The 24037-nt window shown below is 32.5% G+C and overlaps 1 protein-coding gene across 1 annotated transcript; it reads right to left on the reverse strand.

Moving 5' to 3' along the window:
- Positions 1–1130: 1130 nt before the first annotated feature.
- Positions 1131–23349, reverse strand: LOC128182729 (PEST proteolytic signal-containing nuclear protein-like). The gene is made up of 5 exons (XM_052851463.1): positions 23165–23349; positions 17367–17623; positions 17151–17216; positions 8794–8852; positions 1131–3292 (listed from the first exon to the last, which is right to left on the reverse strand). Exons 1-5 carry the CDS (start codon positions 23214–23216, stop codon positions 3172–3174), a joined length of 555 nt encoding a protein of 184 aa, XP_052707423.1. The 5' UTR covers positions 23217–23349; the 3' UTR covers positions 1131–3171.
- Positions 23350–24037: the final 688 nt, after the last annotated feature.

A 24037-nucleotide genomic window follows, 5' to 3' on the forward strand; every position in this document is an offset into this window, starting at 1 on the left:
CTACGAAAATATATTGGGTTGATCAATCTCATAGATGGCGAGGCGAAGCCGAGCCGTCTATGAGATTGATCAACCCAATATATTTCCGTAGTGAGTCAGTAACTAACCTAATAAGTGTTTTGTTTTCCCGAGGACTATCAAGCGACATATTCATTCACAAATAGCGGTGATCTACGCAAAGCCATGTACAAGATGCCTTACATCTCGTCCAATTAAACTCATTTTAACTCTTCAAAATTATCAATACCACCTTTCAAATACGCTTAAAAAATCTTTGCTTCAGCCACATTACTTACAATGTTTTGTTGCTATTCAATTTTAAACTTCTGCAGAGATTTGAGCAAATTTAGACGCTGCCATTTTGTTCTGCTCCAGACACAACAATGTGACGTCAATATTCAAAGGGCAACTACTCTAATTTAAAAAATAATTCCAAAGGGCCACTACTCTAAATATTTTAAATGACTTACTAAACACGATTTCTGTGTTAAATAATATGAAATATCGAGATGAATAGGCGAGGCGGCGGCCAATGACGGCCATATTGCCTAATATTAATCCTCACAGAACCTACATAGAGATATATGAGGCAATCACGTGCCATGTTTAATCCAATGAAAATGTGACATTTCAGTCCGAGGGAAAACAAAGAAGTTTATAATGCTTTGTCAAAATTTGAAAGTCAAATATCAAGTTATAAGCAAGATACAGAGTTTTGTGCAAACTTCGAATATTGTCATTTTTTACATATGTGTTGTATTGGTGTAAGTTTCAATCAAATGTATCTTTCATTTGTTGATAATAGTATTTATGAAGATATTGAATAAGTTTAAATTGTTTTTTACATGTCATTTTGTCTAAGAAATGGTAATTCTCTACATTACATTTTTTGTGACAACTATACAACTATAAGACTCGAGCTTTGTTTACATAACAATTAATTTTAACCTCTGTATTTCGCTTGTAACTTGACTTTAACATTCAATATTTTGGTCAATCACTTAAAATGCACCAGTAAACCATTTTATACCTAAAAAATAAAAAAAAAATTTTTTGGATCTCAAATCGTGTCCAAGTCCCTTTAAGACATATTATTAACCTTTAAAATAAAGAAAGTAAAACACTGCAAATTTCTACAAGAAATTATTTTATTCGTCTTATACATAAATCATTTGTTTTTCATAGAAAAACAATACAATAACATGAAAAAAGTAGAACAAATAAGAAAACACATGAAGTTTTTCAAAAACCTTAAATAAATGCTGACTGATTCTACAAAGTTAGAATAAAGTACATGCTAAAAAGTAAATAAACTGTAACCCACTTGCTCTGATCTTTTCATTGCTTTGTTCACCACTGGCACATAATACATGTACATAAAAATATGTCCTGTGTTTTCAACAGATTTTCCAACGTGAATCTTGCATTCATAAAAATATAATAATGAATCCATCAACTCTATATGAAAGCTATTCTCAAGGTTTTTATTGAGAGATTGACAATTACTCATTGATAGTGTAAGTATAAACTGGAATATTAAATTTGAAAAAAAAAATATATGGCACAATTGTTAACTAATTACGTGTAAGTAACATCGAACACACTGTAAGACAGACCACATATTACAGTAAAACTCTGTTATAGCAAATTCCTAGGAACCATTTGATTTACTTCGCTATATCCATAATTTACTTGATAACCATGCAAGGAAACCGTAAAAATAAGCTTAGTGAATTTGTTATACATGGTTCTTTTCACATGATCACCATTTGTGTTTATTTAGGTAACAAATGAAAATATATTTCTAAAAATTTGAATTGAAAATTATGCAGGTGCATGAAAATAAATTCATTAAATTATTGATTTCAATTAGCATTGGCAACTTTCACCAAATTAAAACAACTATATGAAAGATGTAAATTTCACTGTTTTTAACCTCTACGGGACTCAAAATAGTTTGCTATATTCGTAGATTCGTTATAACCAAGTTTGTAATAGATGTAAAATTTAACAAGGATATGTTGTCCACAAAACTTGGCCATTTCTGAGATTTTGCTATATCTGTGTTTGTAATAAACAAGTTTTACTGTAATACATACAAGGAAGTATATGAAATTTTAATCTAATTATGTGATGAATTGAATCTCTGGAAATAACAGATATTGCCAAAGTCAACATGTCCCTCCCTATCTACCTGATATATGTCATGACACGCATCAATATCTTATGAGAGTGTAACTTTAATGCTTTACAAACAATGGAAATTTAATTTCACTGGTTAATGAGGCATCATAAAGCCAATTCTGATGCAAAATTTCAAGGCCGAGGAGCTCAATCTAAAAGAAACAGAAGCTTTGTATTTCACAATCATGCCACTTTTATTGCTTTGATGTTGTAGAGTCCTCATTTCCCAGTAATAATAAAAGCCCTAAGGGAACGTTCAAATTTGTTTTCAGACTGCGTCTCAAAACTTGAACGGTATGTACAAAACTTATACGTACCTCTTTTCACCTAGCATAGGAACCTAATAATGATTATGACCAAAAAAAATCTTCTTAAGTTGCTATTAAATTGTTTCAATTCTCAAAGGAATGAATATGCTAGCTGAAACAACTTGAACCAACTTTTTATTTTTTCCCTACAGTTCTTAACTAAAAACGACAGGGAACTAGGTGAATCATTCTTACATTGAAAATAAGTGAAAAAAAAACATGTAAAAAAATTTGGTATGAAAACTTATTTTTTATCATAATTATAATTAATTAATATAATTTAATTGGGCATAATATAGAGTTATAAAAATATGATGATGTAATGTAGACACTATTATGTTGGTTTTTTTTTTAAATTTTGTCATCTTCTTTTAATAGTATACAGTTCTTTGCAAATGAGATACATAGTATTAATAACTCAACTGAAAAAAAAAAATCTATCTAGATCAGTACATAATACACTGAAAATCACACTCCTCATCAGCTATCAGTACTAGCAGTACTTAGATTTTACACCTCACTTGCAAATCTCAGGATTTACACTATTGAAAGGCAGGAATTCTTGCCAGGTAATGTTTTTTTTCATCATGATGGCAGTTAAATGCATGTATATGTGACAAATTGACGTGCAGTCTTTTATATGTAAAGAATCTTGTTTTCTTTCCAGAATTTTTAAACTTCAGTCATCACACACCTCTTCCATTTTCTTTTTCATTTCTTTCTGAAACAAACTGTTCCTGTCACAGAATCCAAATCGACCTTTGCCAAAGGAATTTGGACCAGTGGATGTTGGAGTTTCCCTATAAAATAAAACAGTGATTTACACATTCTGCAGAGTCGTACAGTAATACACACTGTTATAGCAAACACGCTTATGATGTATTGATGCTTATAGTGAAGTGATATTCATTCCCCATGGGTTTTAAACATATTGTGTATCTAACAGACATATATAAAACAGATGGTCACTATCTTCAAACATAAGTTTGGGTGAGGGTAAGAAAATGTGACAGAGCAAGGCTTGCCAATTAAGCCCTCTGCTTGCCAAGCCCTCATTGCGTTTTCAACCCGAGCCCAAATATTGCTTATAAATATTTCAAGACAGTATCATGTATTTTGCTTATCCTGCAACATAATATCACATTTTGCACCTCAAACGAGCTTTATTTGACAAATTTCCCTGCATATCTGTAGTTGAAACCATGATGCTATGGCATAACAAAGCACGAAAGATGATGTCACAATGCATGTGAAGGCCGGTTAAAAGGCCGGGTCTAATTGTTCTGCCCTAGATAATTAAAAGAAATTTTTTATATGAATTTCTACTAATATAATAATTATTTTAAGGGGAACAAAATCAAAAATTTACCACACTGTTTGTTTAGGGGGTCATCTCAAAGTTTGTTTATTTTTTACATAGAACCCTATGAGAATGTGCTTGAAATATATCAATTTTGCACATTTTTTTTTTTACTTTTTTAAACTTAAAAGGATTTTTTTTCTGTTTCACATATGAAAGTTATTGCTAAAAGGCATCAAATGATCAAATAAAAAACCTTTTACTTCATGGTTTTTTCCAGGGGTCTTTTTTTTTGCATGTCCAGTTTTCAGGATTTTTCAGAGAATGGCTATTTTTTAATTGACAAAAATGGAAATGGAGATCTTTACAGTAGTATCAAAATATTCAGACATATCTAAGTAATAAAAATATAAATAAATCACATACTAAGGGTCATAAATGTAAAATATGTGGTTACTGTCTTTAAATATATGTATTAAGCTACATGTATATTTAAGCGGCTGAGGTAAGAAAATGTGACAGAGGGCTAGGCTTGCTGAAAATACTTCAGGTTTTCGACCTGCAGTGCCCAAAAATAGCTTATAGTGTTTATTCTACAATATACATGTCATTTCAATTTCATGCCTCAATCAAATGAGCTTTTTCAACAAAGGACTATATATGTGATATGGGCCTAAAATGGCCCCCTAAAATGAACATCATCATTTTACTGTAATTCTTTGTTTTCTTTGTACAAATATATATGTGATGTTTTGACATAATGTTCATTTTCATTTAACTGCTCATAATTTAGAAATATGACATGTAAAGACAACCTTTCTCCGCCATTTTTACATGTAGCATTAATCAGCTTGTTTTCAAGCAGTTTTTCTTTCAGAAAACATACATCTCATGTAGAGCGCATGCTTGAACAAACAAAATATTTCAATCAGAGATGTATCTAGCCAAGGCTATTAAGAGACAAAAATTTTTTCCTTGTTCAAGCATGCGCTGTATACTTCCCATTTATAAAAAGATAAGAAAAATGTCAATTTTTGACTGATTTTGATTGAATTAAAGAAATGGTGTCACTTCTGACATCATATACTGCCAATGAATGCAAATAAATCAAATAAATAGGTGAAAAATATATTTTTCATCAACTCTTTTAAAATATAATACACCACTTTATTGCAACCAAAACACTTAAAAACATAGGTAATCATAGATTACTAAGCTCACCGAGACGGAGCATCACCCTTATGAGACATCACCTTCATAAGACCACCTTTATCATTTTATATGAAAATCATACTTTATGATCTTGGATATTCATGGATTCTGTTTTGACAAAATATCGTATATCATCTGATAATTTTTTTTATGATAATCATATGTTCATATGTTAATCAATTCAATGATATAAAATTAAATATTGCATCCTGTCATATCTATAATATATATCATATAATACAATAAAATACCGTAATAAACAATAATGAGATATGATATTGTAACGTATGATATGACATTGTATTGTGTTATACCTTATTGTGTGTGTATTTGATCACATAATACAATATCATAAAATATAATACAATATAGTATTATATTACAATATCATATAACATAATACATCATAACATTGACACATGATATTATATTGTATAATATAGTATGATATTGTATTGAATGACACTGAATTTTGATACATTATATAATCATATTATAATATCATATAATACAATATAATTTGATTCCAACATTGTATCTTATCAAATGATACAATATTATGTGATAAAGTAAAATATTATAAAATACATTATTATATTATACATATTTTATCATATGACACAATAATATATATTACAAATTCATATAATACAATTTCATGTGATGTTATAATATATCATATAAACCAATATCATATCATACAATATTGTATGAGAAAATATTATATAATATTACAATATCATATAATACAATTTCATGTGATATTATACAATATTGTATGATACAATATTATAGAATATACAATATTGTATTATAGGATACAATATAATATTTTGCAATATCTTATGTAATTGTATCATGTGATAAAATTATAAATTTAAAATATAATATAATATTAATACAATATTGTATCATAATATACAATACCATACATAACAATATCATGATACAATATCGTATCATTAAATATCAAAAAAGTTGATACAATATCATATCGTATCGTATAACTTTTTATAATATAACATATGATATATGAATCATGTTATATCATTTATCAACAAACACATCTATATATCGAGCTGGTTTGATTGAGGTAGAAGATTTCTTTAGCATCCTTGATAATGGAGATCAGGCTCTGCATCTGAAGCAACCTCTGCGTTTAATTTATAATAAAGTAAAATCAACTATGCAAGCTTTCATCTATAAAACATGTGACCTGTTCCAAAAAACTAAACCTCATCCAGCATCCGAAACCTATGGCTCAGATTCAGCATTCAAGCCCATCAGGTGCATTAGTATCATAAGACGCATCATCAATGCAAGTTTGGTGAAGTTTGGACCAGTAATAACTAAGATATCATCATCAGAGGGCACTAGCAATTAAAACCTTTACTTCCTCCAGCATCCGCAACCTATGGCTCAGATTCAGGATCCATGCCTGTCAGGTGCATCTGTATCATAAGACACACCATCCATTCAAGTTTGGTGAAGTTAGGACCTGTAATAACTAAGATTTATTTTTAAGCATCCTTGATAATGGAGATCAAGCTCTGCATCTGAAGCTACCTCTGCGATTCATTCATATTACAGTTAAATCAACTATGCAAGTTTGAAATAGTACTATCATCTATTAAACATGTGACCTGTTCCAAAAAACTTAACTTTATCAAGCATCCGAAACCTATGGCTCACACTCAGCATTCAAGCCTGTCAGGTGCATCAGTATCATAAGACACACCATCCATGGAAGTCTGGTGAAGTAAGGACAAGTAATAACTAAGATATCATCATCAGAGGGCACCTGTTTCAAAAACTTTATTTAACCAGCTCTTAAAACCTTAACCTCCTCCAGCATCCGAATCCTATTGCTCAGATTCAGCATTCAAGCTTGTCAGGTGCATCAGTATCATAAGACGCACCATCCATACAAGTTTGGTGAAGTTAGGACCAGTAGTAACTAAGATATAATCATCAGAGGGCACCTGCAACAAAAACTTTAACCAGCTCTAAAAACCTTAACCTCTTCCAGCATCCGAAACCTATTGCTCATATTCAGCATTCAAGCTTGTCAGGTGCATCAGTATCATAAGACGCATCATCCATACAAGTTTGGTGAAGTTAGGACCAGTAGTAACTTAGATATTGCTATCAATGGGCACCTGCAACAAAAACTTTAACCTGCTCCAAAAACCTTAACCTCCTCCAGCATCCGAAACCTATAGCTCAGATTCAGCACTCAAACCTGTCTGGTGCATCAGTATCATAAGACACACCATCCATGCAAGTTTGGTGAAGTATGGACCAGCAGTAACTAAGATATTGCTATCAAAGGGCACCTGCAACAAAAACTTTAACCTGGTCCAACAACCTTAACCTCCTCCAGCATCTGAAATTTAGGACCCAGATTCAGCATCCAAGTCTTTCAAGTCCATAAGTAGGTCCAGATGCATCATCCATGCAAGTTTGGTGAAGACAGGACAAGTAATAGCTTAGATACAGGACCTGCAACAAAAACTTTAACCAGGTCCGGACGCCGACGCCGACGCCACCGCCGAGGGTATAGCATAAGCTCTCCTTGACTTCGTCTCGGTGAGCTAAAAATGGCGAATTATGGGGGCAAAATTTAACTTGTATCATATATAGTTCTTTGCTGAATATCTGCAGTTGAAACCATAACGCCATGGGGTCAACCATTGACAACCACGCAAAAAGATGAAGTCACAATGCAAATGAAACACTGCGCGAAAGAGTGCATACTCAAACTGTACTCGGCACATTAAATGCACGAGGGTTTAATTGGGACATTGACTGAATATAGCTTTGGACTAAAGGGTTATTTTTATTCGGTCAATGCAAGGGGTAGTTACAGGACAAAACAAATAATGTTTATAACAAAGCAAAATAATTTGTCCTGGACTTCGATGAAACTGTATCTTACTGTATTTATAAAGCAAATCGATGGCCACAAGATTTAAATATATCTTATTGTAATACTGATATTAAATAAATATATAATATATATTATTATTATATTATTATATATATTATTATATTAAATATTAATAATATATTAATTAAGACATGAATGATACAGAGACAGGCCTAGGCTCACCTAGATTTCCATGTTACACGGAATTATATCGTTAGACAAGTTATGCCCTTCTTATTAAGGGTGGGGTTAGGCACTTAATTCAAGTTTTAGTTCCTAGGCTTGTATATAAAACTAACATTAATTGATCATAATTTGAACAAAAATTTTATGTCAGCTACTTTTTTATATAAATAATTCCCAGTCATTCACCTTTTAAATTGTCTTGCAATCAAAATATAACACCTTTTTATTGTCCTGCAATCAAAATACTATCAAATTTACGACGTACATCCATCTTCTTTTGCCTGAAATTAAATTAGTTTATGGCAAGATGCATTCAAATTTGGAAGGCTTAACATTTTGAATACGGAAATAGTGATTTTTATCTTTTTTATTACCCATTGAAAAATTCACTGCCTGTCTGACGGAGGAATTCAACATGCTTGTGTAGGTGTGTTATGTCGGCCACCTATCCCCTCACACTGTCACACTGCATTGCTCTAAAGGAGGAATTTAACATGTTTGTGTAGGTGTGTTATGTGGGCCACCTATCCACCCCCCCACCCCCACCCCCCGCCACCCACACTGTCACACTGCGTTGCTGTAAAGGAGGAATTTAACATGTTTGTACAGATGTCTTATGTGGGCCACCTATCCCCTCACACTAGCTGTCACTGCATTGCTCAATTGCAACTTACCTTCCTACATTCTTCATTCTCATTTTTGCTTCAGGGGGCATTTCTTCTTCCTCATCGCTCTAAAATATCAATGTAAAACCTTGTCTATCACTGAATCAAAAGTCTTACATTTCTTATACATGTCCTTCATTAAGGGTCGTCGACATCTTATGATTTTTATTTTTTTGGCAATATATCATAACATGATGTACACAGTATGCCCCATTTTATTTTTGCCCTTTCACCCTTGTTATCAGGAGGCAAATTTAGGACTGGGTGAATTCAAAAAATTTTTTTTAATTACTGGGTTAATTAGAAAGAGTTTGTATCACAAAATTTTGCCTGTGCAAATTATAGACAAGTTTGCAAGTGTAGAAGGGCAAATAAGGGGAAACCCTGTATACAAGAGTGATTTCAATTCATTGTGGAAATATTCAAAAATTGCCAACTTTGGGTGTCTTTTTCTGTAGCATAATGGTCCACTGACACACAGGCCCCGATTTCTGTTACAGAATGAAGTTTTATTTTTATGAACATTAGATTTTTAAAAGTTGATTATTTCCCCACAATTTTCAACTTTGACCATAACTAGCATGGGCATTAAATGTAACATATAACCAGAATTCGAATGTCATTTGACAAATTAAAAGCAAGATAAAAGTTAAAAGCTCGAGTTAATCAATGAAGACATTGAACATAGGTTATCAAAGATGACCAAGCTCATTGAGATAAGGCAACACCTATATGAGACTACATGAAAATCAGTTTATGATCTACCGGTATAAGATTAAGATTTGATATGAAAAAAATGTTGTGTCACATTATCTTAAACAATATAATGTTTTACAGAATACAATTTGATACTGTATCCGATGATATGGTGGTATACAATATTGTGTCATATGAAACTATATAAATAGTGCCTGTTTGGGAGGGTAACTGTTGAAATTGACACCCGAGATAACCATTGTCAACCGACGTGAAGTGGAGGTTGACAATGGTTTTCGAAGGATGTCAATTACTTACATAATTTACGCGCATGTAACAATTCGTTTTATTATACTTTCATGTTAAATACTGATATCTGATTGGTTTAGACGCAGTTGGTAATCTGTTACCTTCAGCGATAGCAACACACTAAGCAACGGGTAACACAACGAATTGTTACTTGCGCGTATATTATGCGCGTACGGTTCGCCATAGAATTCACTTCATTTCTATAGAAAAGAATTAAAATTTTCTTTAAATTTAAGACATTCAGTATGATAAAATAAATAGTGCCTGTTTGGGAGGGTAAGTATTGAAATTGACACCCCTCGAAAACCATTGTCAACCTCCGCTTCGCGTCGGTTGACAATGGTTTTCTCGGGGTGTCAATTTTAACACTTACCCTTCCAAACAGGCACTATTTATATAGTGTTACCCGTTGCCAAGTGTGTTGCTAACGTTGAGGGTAATAGAACAGATTACCAACTGCGTCTAAACCAATCAGATTTCAGTATTTAACATAGTTTGACTAAGTTTTGGTTCGTATGATAGATGTACAATTACAAATACACTAACATATGATAATCGATAAACTAAAGCACACTATTCTATTATTACATAAACTAAATCTATCATGATAATGTAATATCATAGAAATATGAATCAAATGATACATCATATATCAACAATCACATCTATCATGCGAGTTTGATTGAGGTAGAACAAGGTTTTTATAGCATCCTTGATAATGGAGATCAGGTGATGTATTTGAAGCTAGCCTTGCATGTCCTTTATATCTATTGCTGCATGAACCACGAAAGGCATAGTTGGTTTGGACAATAAGTATTTTCTTCTAATCAATAGTTAAACCTTTTAGTAATACCTTCTCTAGACTAGCACCTGGATAATCAAGATTAAGCTCTGTGTCTGTAACTTCCTCAATGTCACAAATCAATAGTTATATAAACTGTGCACACCTGAATGGGGCGTGACCAGTATTTACTTCAATATTTAACCAGCTACAAAATTTAATTACAAGTACACTTTGAGGTGCTCTCAAACCTAAAACCTGCCTATAAAGCATAATGGTATCCAAAATCCCACTCTGTGCACTCATGCATGCACATAAGTATCATATAATAAATCATCTATCAAAGTTTGGTAAAGATAGGGCCAGTAATAACACAAATATGGTCATCAAAGGGCACCTGCTTTAAAAACTTTAACCTGCTCAAGAAACCTGAAGCATCCAGCATAAAAAAGCCTTAGCTCAGATTTAGTATTCAAGGCTGTTGAGTCCATTAGTGTATCACAAGATGCATCATCTGTCCCAGTTTGGTAAAGATTGAAAAAATAATATTTAACTTAAATAAGGACACCCAACAAAAACTTAAACCTGCTTTAGTTTTCATTTAGCATTTAAAACTTACGGCTCAGATACAGCTTCCAAGTCTATCAAGTGTAATATACTAAGTATCATAAAAAGCACCATCCATGCAAGTTTGGTGAAGATAGGACCTGCAATAATTACTTAGATATGAGACCTGCTCCAAAAACTTAAACCAGGTCCAGATGCAGTGGGAATAGCATACAATCCCTCTGACTTTGTCTCAGTAAACCTAGAAATGGACAAATAAAATCTAAAACATTTGAGCAAAAGCATGCTTATAATGTCCTTTGTGATGTTTTATGATGAACCATCTTGCTCATTTTGAAAACAATAGCACAATATGAAATGAAAATGTTTCCCTACCTACAAGCCTTATATTTTAAGGTTATAACAGTAACGAACATATAATTTTACTATTTGGCCCAAGATGATATTCATCACCCTCATATTGATGGCCACAAGGTGTGTCTGTACTTGGCAAGCCATCAGTTTATGAACATACCAGAAACACCCAATACAGCATTCAGGGCTTAATTAAATCTACAGCCGAGTAAAGGTGAACCCAGGTAATTGGATCTTCTGGAGCAATGACCACACAGAAATAAACTGCCACATTGGTCACCTAATAATAGTTCATAATGTCAGAGAAAACAATCACCAAATCACCCTTTACCAGATTCTCATTAATATGGCTGTAAATATCTATTTCCTACCTCACCCTCCTCTCAAGTTTCTATCAATTTAATGTTCTGCAAAGGGTCAGTCCTCGGTCAGAATCATTTGTATTGTCAATCAAGATTCATTTTTGTTGGTTATTAGTGTCACTCAAAACGCAACAGCACTTATAAACCTCAATCAATTCCAACTTTACGTTAAATGTGACTATTGTAATAAGAGCACAAATGTAATGTTTCATCTAGAATTTTGAAATAAATTCTCAGTTTAAAAATTTAGGTACTTAAATCATCACGTGAAGTACTAAACTAATCCAAATAACTGATTACAAGTCTTTCAAGAACATATACCATACTGTCCATACAAGGTATGAATTAAACACATAATGAATTTTGTACAGGACTTAACTCGCAAAAAAATTCCTGCAAATATGCATTCCTTTGTCTTTAATTAACAACTAAAAAAATTTAAAAAGTTCAAAAGGGCCAAAATTTTTAGAAAAATAATGGAATCAGAATTTCCTGGTAATATGCACATCTGCACATTGTGTCCAAAATGCATACAAAGTTTCAAAATTCCATGTAGCAGTTTAAGAGGAGTAGCACTTACAATCTCTTCATTACTATATTCAATATATGGCCAAAATTTTATGTTTAAAAGGCACAACCCCCCCCCCCCCCCCAAAAAAAAAAAAACAGAATTGGAATTTCCTGTTAATACATACATCCTTAAATCTTAAAATTTAAATCCTTAGATCTATTTTTGATTAGATTTATTTAATTGAACAATTTTGTCTCTTTTAGTAAATGTTAAGGATAACAAATTATGCCAATCTAATTAAAATTAGACTAGTAAAACCACTCCTCTAAATACTAAAAAATATAGGACATACAAAATATAGGACATACACATCTTATTTTACAAAATCTAACAACATCCCATACAAGGTCATCTTAGAGTGACCTTTTAAGTTTGAAAAAACATAGATACGTAAGCCAATCAAAATCAAACTTTAATAAACAAGTCTTAAAATAGTTTGAATCAAACTGTTTGTGTACTATTGTCTACATCCCTACAGATATGATTAAGACTAATGTCTAAGTATGAAGTACTATAATATGTTGTTGTACTTTATTTCCCAGTATTTCCCGGGAAATACCAGTAATTCCCGGGAATTACCAGTATTTCCCACCGTCCTGGGAAATATGAGTATTTCCCGCTTTTTTGCCAACCCTGAGTTTGATAGTTTTATCTCTTACAAATTGTGCATAAAATTCATTTCATCTGCAGTTGTTCCATGAATCATGCCAACAACAATGACAAACAACTTTGTTTACTACACAAGAAACCTCAGGGATTTTGGGTAAGTTCATCGGTGATAAACACTTCTAGCCATGATTTCAACAGTAGCAATTTACTTGGCTACCATAAATTCCTTATTTTATGCGAGTAATTAATTTTGCAATTCCACTGTTTTGAATCAAATAGTGAGAATAAAAAATCGCGATCACAAATTTTTTGTGTTAATTTTCTATAATTCAAAAGTATCTGAAAAATAAAAACGAGACTTTATAATTCGCGAGGGTTGCTTCTCGCGATTTTATGCGGAAATTAATTCCTCGCATTTAATTAGGAATTTACAGTACTAGAAAGGTCGCTTTGAGATAGAATGTACTGGATGTTGTTAGATCTTGTAAAGCATATATCGTAGAGGAGCAATTTTACAGGTCTAATTATAATTAGATTGTAAATTCTTTTAATTTCATACGCGTTATGTTGACAATGGATTAGATATATATTTGAAATTGACATGATAACAACAAAATTTAGTTTCCTGAAATATTTTCATAATATTGTTTACTTGTGCCTTATTTGATTTTCATCTTTGTCTTTGTGCATCCAATTATAATCACTATGATCAACTATGGGCAAAAAACTTGAACAATGTTCAGGTTTCATAGTCACACTGCACTGATTTGCTCCAAGTTTGTCTCAACTATAAGACTAAAACTTTGAATGTGGAGATTTCTAAAATACTCATGAATTTTGCAAACCAATTTTATAATGTAACTACTTTTCATGTTTCAATTTATTTTTCATGCAACAAGCTAATTTGCAGATATATTTGTGACCAGGAAGGAAGGGGTTCTAGCAAAATATTTTTACAGTAAGTTAAAAGTTTGTTTACATTATGCATGTTTCTTTAAGGCCAAAAAAAATTAATGATTTGTTTCTCAGGCACCGCCGCATCAGTAAAATTATCGCCGCATCAAACTTTTTTATCATTATTTTTCCGGATTTTTCATATCTTATCATTATCAGTTTTCTTTATTATGGAATCAATGTAAACAAACGCTGAGAATAAATGCTTGTCTACGTCAGTGAAAACGTTATTTTATCTGACACATCTACCCAGAGACAAACCTAGGGGGCTACTTGGGCTATATACAAGTTTATGTAAATATAAGTACATGTACTCGCTTTGTGGTCGGTAACTTCGCCAGAATTTCCTCAGAAAGTGAGGTTGAAGTTGCCCTGTATTCTGATTTCACAATCGTGAAAGTTAACCCCTAATGCAATAAAATGATAATTATCTAATTCAAAAGACATTTTCATAGCCTAAGTTAACCCCTATTGTGATTAATACCTAGCGACTGTTTTATCTTTAGAGGTTATAAATACGGTTGATGCAACCACTTAGGCCCCTACTGTGCACTGAAAATTACAACCGATGTTTATAACTTTAGGTGCTGATATTATAATTAGTTGGTAACTTGTAATTACTCCCTATCTTTCTGTGAGGGGAAATTTCAGAAGTGAAGTCTCCCTAAACTAAATTTGCCCTATGTTGGTCCCTGTTAACACTACCACTGAAATTTCTCTGTTATCTTCAGAAATTGAAGCCTCTGTGATTCATGTATTGCCTAGTAGCAGGAATAAAGGACAATTCTATTGTTTGAGAATTTTTTGATGACTTATTTACTTTTCCTTGATTTCTGTCCTCAAGGCAATGAAGATTAATAAGAATGCTTTATTTGATAAATTTTTATATGGCAAATTCAGCTAGTGAAATGCCATAAGAAGTCCCCTATTTAAGTTCAGACTTGTGTTATTACTGTGGAGAGGAAAGATGGGCTGCAAAATGAAGCTGGGGCACAAACCAGTTGTCATTGTTTGTTCATCTGCAAAAACTTAACATTTGAAAAGGAAACAGAGACAGTTTAAACTAAAAAGAACAAATTAAGGTATCCGATGTACAATTGAGCCAGAGAGCTCGGGATTTTCCGGGATGAGCTCGGTAGATTACGGAGCTTGAAATAAATTTTCAAAAAGTCGCACTATTTTTGATCTGACATAATAAAAGATAAATAATAAACAATTGATGCATAAACTAAAGCAATATTTTTTTTTCTTAATTTTAAAACGAGTTATTTTAACTTTTCCCCCTTACGTTGATTGTGACGTTGTAGCAGCTTTACGTCATTTGCCGTTGTATGACGTTATTTTTTTCCCGCGGCGCTCTTACAATAACGTGAAGAAAAAAATCCTAATTTATAAAGTAAATGTTGCAGTGCACAAGTCACGTATTTCGTCGAAAAATACTGAGTAGGTCGTTTTAATCATTGATTTCGTAGATATTGTGACTGTGCATAACTTGGATTGTTAATTGTTTGTTAATCGTATGGCCAATCTGTTCAATTTTTTGTATCACTAATTTCATTAAACATACAGAGTATTGCGGACCTAACATTTGTATAACGGCGTATTTGCTACTAACTATTTTTAATAAGTACTATGCATACGGATTTCGTGGTTAAAATGCTTGTACACGTTTATTGTAATTATTGTGTTAAAACATCTCCTTGTTATTTTCCGTAAATCAAGTTAACAAGAGTCAAATAATGAAATTTCTAATCATTGATTTATTTTTTCATCGGGATTCCAAACAATTTTCTTCTCTCGCATTTGATATCACATGTATGTGCATAAACGGTACATTTTTTACTCTTTTTCAAAACCGCTGGATTTTATATCATTCAAATAATACTATTAGATACTGATTCCGACTGCTTTAAAGCCAATTCGTTTCATTTTGCTGTTTACATAAAAGAGGCGCGTCACCATCCAATGAAATCAAATACTCGAAATTTGATTGACAGGTTCAGCCAGATAGCCGATGTTCGATGCATGTTATGTGTGGTATTTGTACACAATCTTATCGTGTAAAAATGCATGCTTATTACAACATCACAGCGTCATTTATGGTTGATTCATATTTTGTTATAACTGTGAAAAGCATGTTGATGTATTGTACATTCCACAATTGTACCGATACGGAAACATCGTAGTCAGACTTTATCGACAGTCTCCATTTTAAAACTGACTTAATTTTTTTGTTAAAAAGGATACAATTTTGAGTTAAGGATAATACAATATATATTGTTTTCTACGAGTTTGGAATGAATTGGTTTGGAATGAATTCTAATAAAACATTTCACACGGTTCTTGCACGCTTTGTTCGTAACGCTTTACACACCTGATGTGACCCGCAATTCACGACTTTGTTGTATTAGTAACAATATTTTTTGTGCAAACATTTTGCTGAATGAAAAAAAACTGAACAGTTTAGATTTTTAATTCTAAAATTACAAGTTCTATATGGTAAAGGTATAGAAAACAGGAAAATTACCAGCTAACGGGAATATGCGTTGGATTATGAATGCAACGGCTGACGTGGGGGGGGGGGGGGGGGGGAGAATCGCGTGAGTCGTCATGGTCATTGTAAAAAAAAATTCGAGAAAATAAAAAAAGATATTGATAAAGGTAATCAATTTATTCAAAAACTTTATTTTTATTAAAATATGTTGGCAATTTTTATTTGATAAATATTATTTATGATTACATATGTTTTTGTCAAAGAAAAGTAGTATTTTACCATGCGTGATTTGCAGAGCTATAGTTACTTCCCCATAGTGATTTGGCGGGAAAAACATCTATTTTTAGAAACTACATATCCTTACCTATCAAACGAGTACATTGAATATATACCTTACCAGGCATCATTTTTTGGTCAATTGTACATCGGATACCTTAAAAGAAATATTTAAACGTAGCCAATGTATCAGCTTGATAAATAAATCATAAAATATGGGTTACCGTCGCTGTAAATTTTGTCCTTAAAAAAAAAAAAAAAAAAAAAAAACCTGCCTGCCTCATTAATATTTCAAAATTTTTGCCCGAGAAACTAATGATTAATTTTTTTTGGCCTAAAGTCATTTTCTTTAAGCAAAAGTCAAGGGTCATGGAGAATCATTGTATTTCTAACCTCTTCGTCATTGAAAATTGACGCCACTTTTTTGGTCTTTGGAAGCACTGGAGCAACTTCCTTTGGCTGAAATACAAATTTATTAAATGCAGTATTAAATAAAGTAGTTATTTTTTTCATCAGGTATGCTTGTTTAATATTCGTACATGTAAACTAGGTTAACTTTATTCTTGGTTTTTAATAATGATCCTCTACATATGCGGCATAGTGATGTACCTGTGATGATAGTGACATTTTGATTGGAGCAGCCTTGGGTTTCTTCTCTTCCTCATTAGCTGATTCCTTATCCGACACCGGCTTAGCTGGTTTAGATCCTAGATTAATGGAGAATTTCTGCACTTTGACTGGCTGTGCTGGTTGGTCACTTGCTTTTCTTTTCTCAGGACTATGAACTGTTTGTTTGCCCGAGTCCAGTGGGGATTTCCCGGGATCATACTGCAATTTTCCACCAGAATGACTGGAATATTTGGTCCCTGGTTAAGTGGAAATACTGGCAAATTTGAGAGAAGTAGATTTTTACCAAACAAATATATACATGTATCATGGTACTTACACACCATTCTTTGTTCAATATCATGATAGTTGAAAATCTCCATGTTAAACTTTTAAAATGCAAGTATCTTAAAAAGTATGTGCACGTTTTACATGGTATCACACTGTTACATAATATTATGTATCTATCCCTGTATGTACATGAAACACATACCATAGGTATTTACTATTCTATACATCTGATTAAATCAATATGACTGTCATATAAGGAAATTGAATCACTGTTACAATAATATATAGGTTATACGATTACTAATTGATTAATCTCAACTGTCTTTGTCAACCAAGGCACACTGTCTGTTTTGCCTAACAATACTGTACATTGAGTGATAATCAAAAGCCAGAAAGGCAAAAATTATCATCTTCACTCTTCATTCTAAAACAATTCAAAAGTTCTGAAAGAAAGGGTTTTTAGTTGAGGCCCATTAGCCACATTGCTCATCTGGGCAAATATGCCCAATCCTGATTTAATTTTGACTTGACAAGTCAGCTAGATATAGCTTTATAATTAAAACACAATACATGTACAAATAAGCAAAAAACAAAAACTAAATTATGCAAATCAAATTATTCAAGCTGTATGGTACAATTTATAACCAACTGACCCATGGGTCATATAGCTCACTGTGATCAAAGCAGTGAAGATGGAATCCTCCAACATTTTCTTTTGTTGAACATTACCGAAAATATTCTATTGAACCTATGAAAGCTGAAAAGTAAAAAAAAATCTTGATTTTGTTCTATCAATCTGTTATTTTTAGCCTTGAGCCATGTTAAGCCTTGATGTAGTCCTATTATTTTTTCATCTGGTTCATGACTGGGCCAGGAATTTTGTGAACACAGTTGATGAATGAAATTCAGTGTGATTAAAAATATTAAAATCTACAATATCCATATGGTCCTCCAATTTTAGTCAAACTCAACATAATGATATTTAAGATTTTTTTAAAATTAAAATTAAATTCATATTGATTTACTGGTAGTCATAAAATAGAATAAAAAATAATCATACATTCAAGATATTGTATTGTTTAATTTTGATAAGGGGAGATTTCTGCAAAGAAGAAATACAGTTGAACTTCGATATCTCAAACACTGATATCTTGAGTACAATAGATAAATCGAAGTGATTTGTAAGTCCCCACCACTTATTTTTTAGTATTTTACACTCAATATCACGAATACTCAGATATTTCAAAGTTTTTATACAGACCCATCTAGTTTGAGATAAGGAAGTTTCACTGTATATTCTTTTTTTGACAGCATTTTTCAGTGACCGCAAAAATTGCTTGATGGTGGAGGTCCTTTCTGCACTACTTCTAGAGAGACCCTGACCTCCCACACGAAGCTTATATAAACCAGCAATTTCTCATTTGTTTTGAAATTAGAATAATTTGCAGATCATGCGTTTTAAGCATCTTCTTCTTCACCATCTTCCTAAAACTTTGGTTTTGCAATAAATTTGATGACGGTGCCTCTTAGATGAAATTAAACTTTTATGTGTGAGTATATTAAAAAGACTGAAACAATGAATGTATGTGGAATTCAAAAACCAATCATAAAATACTGTAGACATTACTACAGGGGGTGTTGTTATTCCTGAGAACAAATACTAACATTTGTCTGGAAGAGTGATCCACTTTGTATAATACGTGGGAAGAATGGTGACCTACAGACAAGGTATTGAGGACAAGTCTTCAAATATCTATACTACTATATTAAAATAATAGACTCAAATTTTTGCAGAAATCAGAAGAGTTCTGTCTTTTGTTTTATATATTTCAAACATCATTGGTACTTGAAGATTACCAAATTGTTTTTATTTTTTCTTAATCAAGCTATGCTTATTAATAATCAACAAAAATTCCTTTAAAAAATCCGGATATCATCTGGATTTTTTGGATTTTACAATCTTGCGCACGCGCATTACATTCACGCTAAATCATGGGAGGCTTTTAGTTTATGTTTCCACAATATCACATTTGCAGGGATAAACTCAGAAACGATAATACAAATACGTGTAAATTTTCATTGAAAATTTGCTTTATATTCTGTTCATCAAAAAAAAAAAAATACGGGAAATAATTTAAACTCAGTGCATTTAATACGAAAAATTCTGAGAGTTCCGAACGTCAACATAGTGTATAAATAAAATTTTAGCGTTGGTTAAAAAGTGTTGAATTCTTCATATGAATTCAATTTTTAGATGAAAGGTATTTACAGCTTCAGAATGGTTTGTTATGAATAATTTGACTGGTTTATTTTCAATGCAGCTTTATATTGATTTCCTCCAAAATCGTTTCGGAGCAATTCTGCAATTTTTTGCTACATTACGGGTATATGGGAGGCACTGGTGAAGGCCTGTCCCGAAACACAGTTTGATTATTCTAAGCATTGTGTAGTGAAATTAATAGCATTATTGTAGGCTTAAAGCTTGGTTATGTAAATGACAAAAATATACGGTATGTCCATGTATCTATTTCGTAAATGTCCGATATCATATGCAATGTCAGCCCGTGCAAGCACGGGTCAAAGTCTAGTTATCTATCAATATAACAAGCCATAAAAATCCTTAAAAAAAAAGAAACCCAACTTGCTTGCACACTTATTTCCATGCAGGAAAATATTTACCAATGTATTCAACCCAGATAAATCCTTTAGTAGCACATTTGATTAGTTTTGCAACAGAATGACTAGGTGAAAAAAAATTGAGCAGAACAAAGGAAGCAAAGAAAAATAAATAAGGTTTTCTTTAGAAAACAAAAGAAAGTTTCCATTACTTTTTATCAGAACTGCTGATAAGAACATTAACAAGGACAAATCTAGGGCAGTAGTGGTTCTGAAAACAAACAAAATGCAATGTCAGATTGCAGTCACCCTTTACATTTTTCAAGCTTAAACATAACTAATCTATTAAAGAATCAAATATTTACAGGTAGGAAACTGTCAAAGAAGGTCAAAATTCGAACATCCAAGATTGATGACTATCCCTGATGAAAGCTACTTTGCAAATGTTGCCACACTGTTTTCAAATGCTTTTACACTTTCAGAGTGCAAACATTAGATGGATCTCTACTCAGACTGTTATTAAACAGACTCCAGTGGGCTAATCTCAAGGCTTGCCCGATAGACTTGCACCCTTTATTGAAATTGAAGAAAATGAAATGGACAACAATGGTCATTGCTTCTCAATTCTCCTCTCAGATGATACATGTACATGTAACTTTCATGAGGCAGCGCTATGAAACTTGTTTTGAGAGCTAAACAATTGTTGCACACTTCCTAACATGACAAATTTGGTGAACGCTCAGTGATGAGCAGGCATATGATAAGTGTTGACTACAATTATACTGATTTGCACATTGAATGTTTTCTGACATGTTTAAACTACTTGGATGATATGAAAGATTCAATACACATAGTGTAGGGTGATAATACCTTATCATATATGATAATGCTTGACCTCATGGAACCCAAATGGTAGACCAGTACTAGTACCTGGAAACAGAAACAATTCAAAATAAGTACTGGCCTGTGGTCAGGTTCTTCTCTGGACTTTAACCCAATTAAAGATGCACGGGACATTCTTCAGCAAAAAATTTCAGCTTGTAACTCCCTCAAAATTTACTAGAGCTTCAGACTGCCTTGCAGATTGAATGGCAACAGATCCTTCAAGCAGGCATTGCAATCATTTTGATGACATGAAATTACTCTTCATAAGAATTTTTGCTTCAGGTTTACTCCAAACAAAGGGGTTTGCAGAGTGAACATAAGTAATTTGTGGCAAGGGTTCATTTAAACAAATCACATTCTGAATCAATGATTAAATTTCATACTTCAAATAAAAGGCTGATATCATAATTTTAATTGTATTTCGTTACCTTTGATAGAGTACATGTTAAATATACTTTCATGATTCTTTATTTTATTTTGGTTAAGTATGGTATACAGGTTTTGTTACCATGGTTACAAGGTACTTGTATCCATCTGTTTGTACCAACCAAATCATTTGCATCAGACGATTGAAAGTCACTGGGGATAAATATCCAAATATTGTTGTTTGTGAGGACATTGGACTGAAAATCTTGTTTGCAATGTACAACCATCACAATTTGGCTAAAGAAAACAGATCAGAACAAGAAATTCTTGTGGCTGGCACACAGTTTGCTCAGAACAACAAACATCTTTTCAAGGAATTATCACACCAAAATTTACAGAGAAAGTGAGCAACATTACCCATGTACATCTGCTACAGTTCTAGATATATAAAGAATCAACTCTTAATGCCATTACTGCAGCACATCAGACACTCAAGAAAGACTATGCCTAAAATCTCTTGGTGAAAAAGAACTTGTTGCTGACCTTCAACGTTGTACCTATAATCCAGGGAGGCCATTTGATAAGTTTAATGACTTTTTCCACCATTTGGCATCAGTTATTAAGGATACTATAACACCAAATGAACAGCAACACTTAACTGCCCATCTTTCACAATGGATTAGTCTTGGTGTCAGACTTGATGGAAAAAGCTATCAAAAAATGCACAGCAAATACAATGATTCCTCCAAAAGCACTCGGGTTGAGACTGCAGTTTGCATCCAGAATATGCCAAAACAGCATAGTCATTCACATTAAAGATGGATGTAAAATTCATGATATAAAATACAGAAGAGACGGTAAAGAGTAAGAATATACCATCCAGATGAACACTATTTTTACTGAACAATCTGAATGGTTTTATTATTGTTTTCTTCAGTTGGGATGACAGGGCAAAAGTTCCCATAGGACATCTAAGGTAAACACAAAATTTATTTTGCTTATTTTGAATTGGAAGTGAATCTGAAATAATGAATAATGCAGATATGCTTTGTGTCAATTTTAAGTTTGTTTAAAATAATCTGCAGGGGAAAAACACATTTTAATACATTACAAACTTTTTAGAACATGCATATGTAGTTAATTCAAAATATCCACTTAATAAGTCATACCAAGGCATTTTGTTAATATACATGTTTGAATTTGCCTGCCATTTTGTCAGAAATTTCACTCAAAATGTCTCGAGTTTTTTCATTAACATGGCGACTGTAAACACTGAATTTTCAAACGGGATGTTAAAAAAGGCAGTGATTTTGTTGCTAAAACAGTTGATGTTGTAAAATGGGAAAATAAAAGAGCAACATTTTTGGTATTTGCATCTTCGCTAGCCAAGGGTTTTCGGTCCACTTTGCTCCCCATAAACCCTTGGCGGATTTCATTGCGAAAACTCGGTGATGTGGTGAGTCCGTAGGACATCTGTCATTTTAACAATAAAACATTCTATCTAATAGTGCCACTGTTGTCAGCAAAATTCTAGATTTTTGTGATGTTATTAAGAAAACGTTCAGAATAGACAAACGATAACTTCTGGGTTAATGTTTTAAAATCATGGTTGTATGTACTGGCATGAAATTTTGGTAACTTACAAAACTCTTTCTGATTGAAATGGGGGTGCTTCTTTTGATGTATCACTTGCATATAGAAAGGTCTTGCACGTGCGTACCTACGCTTAAATCAGTCAAATAATTTGCAATAAACATGCATATTACTTTGATATTATTTTTAAATCGTGATTAAAAAATACGTTTAAAACACCTATATACGAGTTTTCTTTTCTCTACCTTCTGTTACTTCTGCTTTGTCTGCCATGTTTTTTGTGTAAACAAATAACCTAGAACGGTCAACCTAAACAATTCCGAATACTTGCAATAGGCAACCAAATATCATAAAATTTAAACGATAAGCATTTTGCGTGTATTTGTAGGTAAATAACGTCAAATATAATTCTGAATGTTTACAACACAATAAAGATGCAAGCAAATTTGATTCATTTGAAGTAAAATCACAGTGATCAAAGTACTGAGAGTAATGATTGATTGTACTTTAAACGGAGATGTACGTGAAAACAATAAATTTGATATTCAATCGTGAAAGTTAGAATTTTCAAAGTATACAAGAACAAATTAAGATTTTTTCCTGTATAATAACTAACTATCTTAACAATAGCATTTTCAGGAACATGTGGTAAATTTTCTAATGTTCCCGGCATTGCCGTATTTGATACATGGTATGCGTTCACATAAGCATTGTTGATAAAATTGATGCGGTTCTTGGCATGCTAAATGTATTTTGCAACTGTCTCTATTTATCTCACTCTCTTCATAACGTACATGTACCTGTTACAAACAGCACCTCCTTCTATATAGATTAATACCGTAAAAATCGCACCAAAATCCACTTTAAGGAGGCCGATTTGGGTTTTTTTGCGGAAAACTAGCATAACTCTTTATTTTTTAACC

This window comes from Crassostrea angulata, chromosome 5, assembly GCF_025612915.1.
Source record: "Crassostrea angulata isolate pt1a10 chromosome 5, ASM2561291v2, whole genome shotgun sequence".
NCBI classification, from domain to species: domain Eukaryota; kingdom Metazoa; phylum Mollusca; class Bivalvia; order Ostreida; family Ostreidae; genus Magallana; species Magallana angulata.